Genomic DNA, 12,097 nt, shown 5'->3' on the forward strand with positions numbered 1-12,097 from the left:
TTCGTGGAGGAGGCCTGTCTGGTATTTGATACAAGTCTCCTCCTTCCACTGGGCCTTAATCATAAAACCACAGAGATTTCACTCTGCCTTTTCAGCTTGGCTCCCAGTTTGCCATCTTCCTCTTTAGACCTCAGGAAACATCTATGGGGAAAATCAGCTCCTCTGGTTTCCAATTAATAATGCTAGTCCTATGCAGTTCCCTAAACTTCTGCAGATTTCTGTCACCCAGTGGAGTCCCATTGGGCCAGGATCTACAGATACCCTCAAGGAAAGATTGTCTTTCTGGAATTTTAGTTATCTTGTCATCAGAGCTTCCACAGCTAATTTCTTCAAACACAGTATTTGTAATTGATCCAAGCTTTTTTAATTGTTGGAGTGGGAGCTCTGGCTTATCAAGATTTAATGCATCCTGCCCAGAACTGTGATACAGTTCAAATCAGCTGGGCAGTTGACATTTGTAGCTCAGCAGAATTACCATTACTACTTATCAAGTCAGTTCCTATATGTTATATCCATTAACCTGATTTACTTCTGAGATGGTAGGGTTTTGATACACGTACTAAAAGTCAGAATTGATTTCGGCTACAATTTTTTATGCAGAGATCATGTTCACAGTTCTTTTATTTTTAGCTTCTAAATGAATCCTTTTTTTAAAATTGTGCTTTAAGTGAAAGTTTACAAATCAGTCTCTCGTACAAAAATTTTTACAAACCTTGCTGTATACTCCTAGTCGTTCTTCCCATAATGAGACAGCACACTCCTTCTCTCCACCCTGTATTTCCGTGTCCATTCAGCCAGTTTCTGTCCCTGTCTGCCTTCTCATCCTCCCTTCAAACAGGAGCTGCCCACATAGTCTCATGTGTCTACTTGAGCCAAGAAGCTCACTCCTCACCAGTATCATTTTCTGTCCCATAGTCCAGTCCAGTCTCTGTCTGAAGAGTTGGCTTTGGAAGTGGTTCCTGTCTTGGGCTAACAGAAGGTCTGGGGACCATGACCTCTGAGGTCCTTCTAGTCCCAGTCAGACCATTAAGTCTGGTGTTTTTATAAGAATTTGAGGTCTGCATCCCACTGCTCTCCTGCTCCATCAGGGATTCTCTATTGTGTTCCCTGTCAGGACTGTCATCAGTTGTAGCCAGGCACCATCTAGTTCTTCTGGTCTCATGCTGATGTAGTCTCTGATTTATGTGGCCCTTTCTGTCTCTTGGGCTCATAATTACCTTGTGTCTTTGGTGTTCTTCATTCTGCTTTGCTCCAGGTGGGTTGAGACTAATTGACGCATCTTAGGTGGCCGCTTGCTAGCGTTTAAGACCCCAGATGCCACTCTCCAAAGTGGGATGGAGAATATTTTCTTAATAGAATTTATTATGCCAGTTGACCTACATGTACCCTGAAACCATGGTCCCCAAACCCCTGCCCCTGCTATGCTGGCTTTTGAAGCATTCAGATTATTGAATGAGTATCTTGTTAGGCAGATACAGCATGTTTCTCTTTTTATGTTGGTGAGTTTAACCTTTACTGATATCTTCTCTATTTGCTTTTTTACCCCCAAAACAGATAACCACGACTTGTTGACATTAGTAACCAAAAATAATTACTATTTTAATGTAATTTGAATGTAAAGACTTTCGAGCCTACTCTTTGCCAGGCACTAGGCCTTTGAAAGGTGTCCCCAAAGGTGGTGCAAATGGTTAAGCGCTGAACTACTAACCAGAAGGCTGCAGTTAAACCCACTCAAAGGCTCCTTAGAAGTAAGGCATGGCAATCTGCTTTCAAAAGGTCACAGCCTAGAGAACCCTATGGAGCAGTTCTACCCTGCACTCATGGGGTTGCCAGGAGTTGGATTGGCTTGAGGGCAACTAACAACAACAGGCCTCTGAGAAACATCACTGAACAAAACACAGATACGTTTTGGCTGAGGGAGACAAAACAGTAAACATAATAAGCAGCTTATAAGTATGCTAGGTGGTAAGTGCTATAGAAAAATAGAGCAGAGGAGTAAAGGAAGGGGAATCAGAAGTCCCTGGGTGGTTGGATTTTTAAGTATGGTAGTCAAAGTAGGCCTCATTGAGAAGGTAGTTTTTCAGCAAAGGCATCTAGCTATTTATAAATAACCAGGCTGCTTCAAAAAAGATTTGATGTGAATAACAGGTTAGGAGTGTGATTTTTACTTCAGGTTTGTTTAAAAAGATTTTATGTGTAAAGATAGAAGTATTTTTACTTTCTTTATCTTAAAGATTGTCCTGTCTTAATTTTAAAGTATGTGTTTTAAATTACAAAAGTCAAACATGCTTATTAAAAATGCAGACATTCAGAAATTAAAAATCTTCCATGATCCAATCCATGGTTTAAACTATAATTTTTCCCATATGTATGTTAGAAATTAATGACAAAGTGTTTATAAAATGGAACTACACTGTATGTGATTTTTTGCAACATGCTTTTAAATTTAATAGTAAAACTTCTTTCTATATTTATGTAATTCTTTTTGATCCCTTGTCCAAAACTATTGATCCAGATGCGTTTGGGGACTTGACTCAAATTTTCAGGAAGTTTAGACTTTATCCGTCACATGTTATGTTGGATCTTTTTAACCGAACATTTCATAGATCAGTGTGTTATTTCTGATAACCTAATTCTGTTCCCTTAGACTTAGTGACAGTCATGACTAAGACACCTTTTTTCTTTAGTTGGATTTTAAGAATTGCTTGTTTTATAGGACTGTTGCTACCTTCTGTTTATTTCTTTTAGAGAAAATTTGTCAAAGGATCTTTACTTGATATCTCAAATGGACAGTGATCAGTTCATCCCAATTTGGACAGTTGCCAATATGGAAGAAATAAAAAAACTGACCACAGACCCTGATCTAATTCTCGAAGTGTTAAGATGTATGTAAATAACACATTTTATCTATTTTTAAATTTCGGAAAGTTGAATACTCATTTTTGATCATACAGGGGATTGTTTTTATTTATTTATTTTTTTTTTTACTATTCTGTTTAAATTTTATTTGTAGTAACTGGCATAGATAAATCTATATATTCAAACTTTGGTTATTGATCTTAATGCTCACTTAGCAAATATAAGCAATGAAATCTCAGGTTTCTGGGCTATTAGAAAGGCATATGCCATATATGTCATTATCGTGCACTCTAAATTAATGGATTTCAAATGTTTTGAACCAAGTAAGAGTACATTATACAGCGCAGCCCAATCACACACCACCTACCCACATACAACTGAAATGTTCATTAGCGATGTTAATGTGGAATGCTTATAATGAATTTATTTTATTCTAAAGTGATTTCACAACGTACTAATGAGTTGCAACATGCATTTTAGCAAACACTGGTTCAAATATTGGTAAAGATTTTAGATGAAGGTTTAAAAAAAAATTAGTGGTGTTTGTGTCTTATCACTGTTTCTTGGTAACCTGTCTTACGTGGTTTTTGTTTGCTACTTGACTGAATAAAGGCAAGTCTTCACTTTTAATAGAAGTATGTCACTGAAAATGTTTGGAAGTTAAATATAGCAAGTCCAATAATAGAGCTATTTAGGGATAAAGGATTTCTATTATTAGAGGGCTAAAAACATTTATGAAATCTATAATTGGTTTATACAGACATTATTTCTTAAAATGACCCAGTCTCGTCAGCATAAAAAAGTTGGCAAAGAAACAGGCCGAATCCCCTCATCTCTTTAGCTTGGAAACCAGTACTTATACCCAAGCCCAAGCCTTTCATCGTTGGCTGATGCTTTTATTATCTTCAGTAATCTGCACAGGGAGATAGGTTTTATAATATCACCTCTCTGAAGGTACTAGAAATAAAAGTTTTGGCTGTGTGGTACTATCTTTATTAAATCAGCATCTAAAAGATGGCTTTTGGGTTTCTGTAGTAGTATGAGTAAAAAAAAAAAAGTATGAGTAAATATGTTAAAATCAAGGATAGCTTATAATCACTTGTGTATGGTTCTTGGTTTAAGGCCTTTATTAGGACTTTAAAAATAATTTTTTTGCATATCAGAGCCCATTACTTCTTCCAAAATAGTGTTTGGCTAATGTAAATATACCCATCTGTTATCTCTAAAATGAATAATTTGGTTATTATTTACAGAGAAATTGCCTTATTAGATAATAAATGTTGTATGCTCCTACGTGGCTTTTTTTTTTACTTCAACGCAGTGCCAAGTCACAAAATGGGTACTGTGAATGTATGCTCAGTGAATAACATTTGGCAATGTTCTTCGCATATAAATTTTGAAACAAATATTTTATCCTAACTAATCTTTGATTCTACAACTTATTTTCTTTAGAATATTAATGTGGTCTCTGCTAATTTATTCACAGTTGAAAATTGAAATGAATAGTTTTTAATGGCATTATTAACATTTTTGGTTGTCACTTTTAAATGAAATCCTTTCTTTCTTACATTTCAGCTTCCCCCATGGTTCAAGTTGATGAGAAGGGTGAGAAAGTGAGGCCAAGTCATAAACGTTGTATTGTTATTCTTAGAGAAATTCCTGAAACAACACCAATAGAGGTAAATCATTAAGCATTGTTAAAGCTAAACGTTCTTTAACTATTTAAATTGGAGCAGATAAGCAAGGAATAATTCACGGTCTGCGTATCAATTACTGTGAATAGGATAAATATTAATTTGTTTTGTAAATTCTGAAATACAAAAAGCATGATACAGAAAGGGGAAGAAGGTGGAATTCTGTTTTCTTAGAATAGTCAGTCTTTAGTATTGCAGTGATACTAATTCTCAGTTGATTGGTTTGACTGAATGACAATTACAAATAGACTCTTTTGGGAACTTTAAGATTTATCTGAAAGAATGAACCTAGACAGGAATGAAAAAATTTTGAGTAAGGATTAATGAGGCAGGACTAACCCCTACTGGTTAGCAAAATAGAAAGCAAAGCTGCAGTCATAAAGATTTTGACTTGTACAAGAATAGGATAATATTTGAATGAAACAAAATACTGCAGAAATAAACCCTTTTATATAAAGTATGTGTGATAACATTTAGTAGTTGGGTTCTACCAAGTGCTGTGCAGTGTACTTTCCCATTAAAAACGCATTGCAAGCAAACAATTCCAACTCACAGTGACCCTACAGCAAAGAGTAGAGCTGTCCCATAGGTTTCCGAGGTTGAAAGCAGACTGTCAAATCTTTCTCCTTCACAGTGGCTGGTGGGTTCAAACCGCCGACTTTTCGGTTAGCAGCTTAACCATCGTACTGCCAGGGCTCCTTGCAGTGTACTTCACTGTTCCTTAAATCTAGGTTTTATTATTAACTGTTTTACAGATAAAGTGAGCAAGACTTGGGATGACTAAGTAACTTGCCCAAGGACACATGGGCTTTAAATGACAGTCAGGATTTGAACTTGATCTCTCTGATGCCAAAGCTCATGTTTCTGAACCACTACACAACAGAGCTTCACACTAAGTTGTAATGTTAAGGCACTGTAAATTAGAGGAGAGGATTGATTAGGAACTGATTTATGGTAATTGATGAACCATTTAGAAAATTATTTTAGACCCTTGCCACATAACAAAATAAATTTGATACCCTAGTAGGTAAACCTTTTGCCCAAAGCCATTAAGTCTCCCAAATAAAGATTTTCTAAACTTATAAGCAGTAGAAAAATGAGAAAGGAAACTAGATCTTTGATTTAAAATTATGAACTATGTCATTAAAAAATAATAATAACAAATTGAAAGGAAAACTGTAGAGTGGGAGAAATAATTGCAGTACTAAGAAATAGTGTGGAGGCTGTGAGCTTGAACTGTGGAGCCAAACTGCCTGGGTTTGAATTCTAGCCTTTTTACTTGTTAACTCTGTTACCTTGGGTAAGTTACTTAACCTCTCTTTTCTTCAGTTTCCTCATCCATTAAGTGAGATAGTAGTAATAAGTAACTTGGCCTATGGTTGTTGTAAGAATGAAATGAGTTAATATATACATAAAGTGCTTAGACCAATACCTGGCATATAAAACACTGTGGTCAGCCATTATTATTGTTATTATAGTTAATATTTTGAATGCCTAGTTAATACACGTGGGAAACAGTAAATAAAGTCATCATGTACTGTTTGTTTAAAAAAAAAATAAAAGGAAATGCAGACTGAAATAGTCAGTGAAAGTCTACCTATGCCTAAATAACCCATAAAATGCAAATTAAAATGGGGGGAGGGTTAGGATCCTGACCTTTCAAGTTACTATCAGGTGGAATACATTTTTGATTACCCAGAATTCAGACTTATGTTCTTGTTTTTGATATGGTAAATTTGTGAAACTTAACTTCCTGTAGAACAGTAAAGGCTGAAAATACAGATTTTACTAAGGTTTAAATAAATTAATCAATTTGTTATATATTTTTAAGGGGAATTAGAAACATTTGGAGATATCTGTGTACTTCTAAAGGTAGAGTTCAGTGGATGGCAGCCTAACAATTCCACAGATAGTTCTCTCCAATGATGTAATTCTGGGCTAGATGGGAATTCTTAACTGATCTTGGTAATACTTTACTACTCTCATAAAAGTCATAAAGCTCAGCTGACTGCCCACTTATTTATGTCAAGCAGCATTTGACTCAAGAAAATTTCACTACAAGTATGAACATTCTCTTTTTTAAATTTATTGCACTAAAAATTTGAAAGAGTTAGAATACAGGTTAGACTTTACTGTTGTCATATCGATTTTCCAATCAGCTTAGTAATTGTCTTTTTTTTAATTGCTACCTAGTGATATTTTATGAGGAAATTTAACCTAACCATATTCTTATACTATTTGAGAATTACTGGTTATTATTAAATTTTTTTTTATTATTATTAAATTTCTCTTTGAACTCAAATAGATGGTAGACAAAATGGACTTTGGAGCTATACAAATCTGGGTTTGAGTTCCACTTTGTGATAGTGTGAGTAGATCAGCCTGAGCCACTATTTCTTCAGCTATAAGACAGAAATAGTAAAACCTTCAACATAAGTAAATCATAGTGCCTGACCTTTGAATCATATTTCAGTATATATCGTTTCCTTTCTTTCTGTAACTTTTTAGGCACATTTAATTCTTAATGTTTACTTCTCCTTGAATTGTTTCTTTTTATAAACTGGCTTTTATAACTGTTTTAAGATTTTTATATGAATTACGGAAAAGAAAAACGTGCTTGCACTGAGTTCTTCCTATGACTGATGTAGGCAAAGCATTTGAATTAAATGAGAATGCATGAAAATACATAGGACTCAGAAAATGTTAACAGAGAGCATACCATTGCTTTTGGATAATGGCAGGAAAAGGATTGGAGAAATTTTACTATAAGGAAAATTTAGCTTGCCACTAGGAGGAAAATCATTCATTTTTGGTGACCATAAAATAAGGTTCCATTCTTAAGCCATATACAAAATTTACACTATATAACTATGTATGTTTTTATTTCAGAACATAAACTGCCCTCATTAGAAAAATAGGCAGAAAGCATAAACAGTTAACAAGTGAAGAAATAGAAGTGACTGAAAGACATGAAGAAATGCTCAGTTTTTCTAGTAAACAAAAAAATGCTAACTATTGATGTCTTCTCAAAAGCTAACTAAAGCTTTTTTGTTTTTTTAGGAAGTGAAAGCTTTGTTCAAAAACGAAAACTGCCCCAAAGTGATAAGCTGTGAGTTTGCACACAATAGCAACTGGTATATCACTTTCCAGTCAGACACGGATGCACAACAGGTGAGAAAAAAAGACAAAAAAACTTTTCTCCTGATGCAGGTCTGGTGGTAAAAGTAACATTTTAATTGAGAAAATGTATGCTTACAGTAATGTTTATAAAGACTGTTGAGAACCTTAGTCACCGTTTTGTTTTTGATTAATTAGTTTTCCTCTTGATCATATTCCTAAAGCCACTTGAATCTCAGTTTAAGAACAATTTGTTATCTGTCAGTAAACACACAATTTCAAAATAAGCATGGGAGTAGGAACCATGCATTCAGTAGTATTTTAGTACATAGTAGGCATATAATAAATATAACTTCCCCTTTGGTTCTTATCTTGGAATTTTGGCTTAATGTTTTTATTCTTAATTGTTATATCCTATTTAAAGAAAAGAGAAGTAATATTCCTTTGAAACAAAAATATCCATATCTATGATAGCGTTTTTTAAACCTTTTCTGGTCTTTAATTTTTTTAAATTCTTCGTCTTAGAAGGCCATCTGATCAAATCATTTCAGTCTGTTTTGATTCTTCTACATTTTGTGTCTGCAGTAATCCATGGTACCTAGTCTAGAATAAATGTCAATTGTACTTGAGAAGGTCTTAAATTTTTACTTTTTTGCTCCCTGTTCTGCATAATAGAATCACCTTCAGAATTTTTTTTGTTCGGTTAAGAGGCAGTTGTTAATACCAGACTCTCTTGCTAGATTAAAGGTGGTTTTATTGAAATGTCTGAATGCTAATAAAAGTTCCTTTCTGCTTTGTTATCAGGCTTTTAGATATTTAAGAGAAGAAGTAAAAACGTTTCAGGGCAAGCCAATCATGGTAAGAAACTTTTTTAACTAAAAGCCTGTGTGAAACAAAGTTTTCTGTTGTTTGTGTTTAAAAAAAATCAAGAAAACACAGACATAATATTTTATAAAACCAGTAGGGATTTTAAAGAAAGTTCTGGCTCATATGCCATACTACGTCAGAAAATTACACGGTAGAGCATCAAAATACCTTAGCTACACAATTTCTTCCAAAGACATAACTTTAAACAACATGACCTGTCAGTCAGATGCTGCTTCATAACATATGATTTGAGATCCCAAAATAAGCAATAGGGATCATTTTTTAGTAACAGAGGTGAAAACATTCTCAGTACTTAAAGCCTCATCCCAATTAACTGCATCATCCCAATAACATTAAATTATTTGGGAACTTGGGGATTGTCTCTGATGATGCTTGCTCACTCTCTTTACATGTCTAGTCCATCCTGAGGTCCAGTGAAATCTGTCTTCAAAACTTCTTTTTATCATTATTGCCGTTGTCTAGGATTGAACAATTGGAATAACCTCTTCCTTCTTATGCCCCCAGCTTTTTCCCTCTTTAAAATCCATTCGCCACATTGCTATCACAGCTACCATTCTAAAATAGCCCTAAACACACATCTACTTTGACATACTCCTTGTTCCCGGTGTAGTACAATTATTCTCATTATTGTTTGTAAATGTGATACATTGTTCTTACTAACTCCTCTCTTTTGAACTCTTACTATGTATTAGTTTCTGTTCTAAACACTTTATATGTATTACCTCATTTAATCCTTACAAGAACCTAATGAGATGTAGGTACTCTTGCTTTCTCCCTTTTACCTGTGAAGAAAATGAGGCACAACAATAACCTACCCTGGTTCACACATCTAGTAAGTAGAAGAACCAGGATGAGAGTAACTTATATTTATTGAGAGGTTATTTGTCAGACACTGCTCTGAGACTTTGACATATTTTAATATCACTATTGCTGAATAGAAGATTTCAAAGGGCAGCTCAAGAAGACAAAGCCTAAAGTATTACAATAAAGTGTGTAAAAACCCAGAGTTAGAAAACCAAAAGGGAACAACACACTTGGCATTTCTCCAGCTGAAAGAACTGAAGAAAAAAATTCAAGCTTCAAGTTGCAGTATTGAAGGATTTATGGACAAAATATTCAACGAAGCAGGAAGCATCAAAAGAAGATGGAAGGCAATACATAGAGTCACTGTACCAAAAAGAATTGGTTGACATTCAACCATTTCAGGAGGTAGCATATAATCAAGAACTAATGGTATTCAAGAAAAAAGTCCAAGCTACACTGAAGGCATTGACAGAAGGGCTCCAGGAATTGACAGAATACCTATTGAGATATTTCAGCAAACAGATGCGGTGCTGGAGGTACTCACTTGCCTATGCCAAGAAATTTGGAAGACAGCTATCTGGCCAGCTGACTGGAAGAAATCCGTATTTGTGCCAATTCCAAAGAAAGGTGATCCAACAGAAAGTAGAAATCATCGAACAATATCATTGATATCATACGTAAGTAACATTTTGCTGAAGGTCATTAAAAAGTGTTTGCAACAATACATCAGCAGGGAACTGCCAGAAATTCATGCCAGATTCAGAAGAGGACGTGGAATGAGGGGTAATACTGCTGATGTTAGATGGATTTTGGCTGGAAGCAGAGAATACCAGAAGATGTTTACTTGTGTTCTATTGACTATGCAAAGGCATTTGACTGTGTGGATCATAACAAATTATGGATAACATTGCGAAAAATGGGAATTCCAGCATACTTAATTGTGCTTATGAGGAACCTGTACATAGACCAAGAGGCAGTTGTTCAAACAACAAAAGGGAATACTGCATGATTTAAAATCAGGAAAGATGTGCGTCAGGGTTGTATCCTTTCACCATACTTTTTCAATCTGCTGAACAAATAATCCAAGAAGCTTGATTATACGAAGAAGAACATGGCATCAAGATTGGAGGAAAACTCATTAACAACCTGCCTTATGCAGATGACACAACCTTTCTTATAGTGAAGAGGATTTGAAGTACTTACTGATGAAGATCAAAGACTGTAGCCTTCAGTATGGATTACACCTCAACATAAAAAAACCCCCCCCCCAAAAAAAAGTCCTCACAGCTAGACCCATAAGCAACATCATGATAAGTGGAGGAAAGATTGAAGTTGCAAGGATTTTATTTTACTTGGATCTGTAACCAATGCCCATGGAAGTAGCAGTCAAGAAATCAAACGATGTATTGCATTGTGCAGATCTGCAGAAGACCTCTTTAAAGTGTTCAAAAGCAAAGATGTCGCTTTGAGGACTAAGGTGCACCTGACCCAAGCCATGATATTTTCAGTCGCTTCATATGCATGTGAAAGCTGAGCAATGACTAAGGAAGACTGAAGAAGAATTGATGCCTTTGAATTATGGTGTTGGTGAAGAATATTGAATATACCACAGACTGCCGGAAGAAGGAACAAATCTGACTCAGAAGAAGTACAGCCAGAATGCTCCTTAGAAGCGAGAATGGTGAGACTTTGTCTCATGTACTCTGGACACGTTGTCAGGAGGGACCAGTCCTTGGAGAAGGACGTCATGTTTGGTAAAGTAGAATGCCAGGGAGAGAGGGGAGGACCCCTAAGACCCTAAACAAGATTGACATAGTGGCTGCAGTGATGGGAAGAAGCATAACAATGATTGTGAGGATGGTACAGGACCAGGCAGTGTTTTTTTCTGTTGTATGTGGGGTGGCTATGGGTCGGAACTGACTTGGCAGCAGCTAACAACATTGCTCTGTGGTGGTGGTGTTATTAATTTCCATATTACAGGTGAGGAAATCTGCTACTGGTCATTCTTTTCCTATGCCCCTAATGCCCTTCTCCCTATTCTTTCCCTATTTTGAGGTCATAAAGATATTTTCCTCGGTCTTTGTCTTAGTTATCTAGTACTGCTATAACAGAAATACCACGATTGGATGGCTTTAACAAATAGAAGTTTATTCTGTCACTGCCTAGTAGGCCAGAAGTCCAAATTCAGGGCACCAACTTCAGGGGAAGGCTTTCTGTCTTTGTCAGCTCTGGAGGAAGGTCCTTGTCATCAGTCTTCCCCTGGTCTAGGATCTTCTCAGTGCAGGGACCCTGGGTCCAAAGGACATGCTGTGCTCTTGGCAGTGCTTTCTTGGTGGTATGAGGTCCCCAGTCTCTCTGCTTGCTTTTCTCTTATATCTCAAAAGAGAATGTCTCAAGATACCACCTAATCTTGTAGATTGAGTCCTGCCTCATTAACATAGCTGCCTCTAATCCTGCCTCATTAACATCATAGAGGTAGGATTTACAGCACATAGGAAAATCACATCAGATCACAAAATGGTGGACAATCACACAATACTGGAAATCATGGCCTAGCCAAATTGACACACATTTTTGGGGGACACAATTCAATCCATAATAGCCTTCTAATACCTTTAAAATTCTATAGTTGAGATTTAGGTTTTTGATACATCTGGAACTTATTTTAATATAGAAGTGCTGCTAACTGAAAGGTTGGCAGTTCAAACCCACCCAGCAGGAGAAAGATCTGGTGA

The 12,097-nt window shown here is 35.9% G+C and overlaps 1 protein-coding gene across 3 annotated transcripts in view; it reads left to right on the top strand.

The window, feature by feature from the left end:
* Window positions 1–12,097, top strand: part of LARP4 (La ribonucleoprotein 4) — an 85,247-nt gene that overhangs the window by 46,738 nt on the left and 26,412 nt on the right. For all 3 annotated transcript variants that reach the window (XM_049883101.1, XM_049883103.1, XM_049883102.1), the window contains exons 5-8: window positions 2,749–2,885; window positions 4,435–4,538; window positions 7,614–7,724; window positions 8,475–8,528. In XM_049883101.1, the coding sequence (XP_049739058.1) occupies window positions 2,749–2,885; window positions 4,435–4,538; window positions 7,614–7,724; window positions 8,475–8,528 (406 nt within the window). The remainder of the gene's footprint in view (window positions 1–2,748; window positions 2,886–4,434; window positions 4,539–7,613; window positions 7,725–8,474; window positions 8,529–12,097) is intronic.

Source organism: Elephas maximus, chromosome 4 (genome assembly GCF_024166365.1).
Source record: "Elephas maximus indicus isolate mEleMax1 chromosome 4, mEleMax1 primary haplotype, whole genome shotgun sequence".
Taxonomy (NCBI): Eukaryota; Metazoa; Chordata; class Mammalia; order Proboscidea; family Elephantidae; genus Elephas; species Elephas maximus.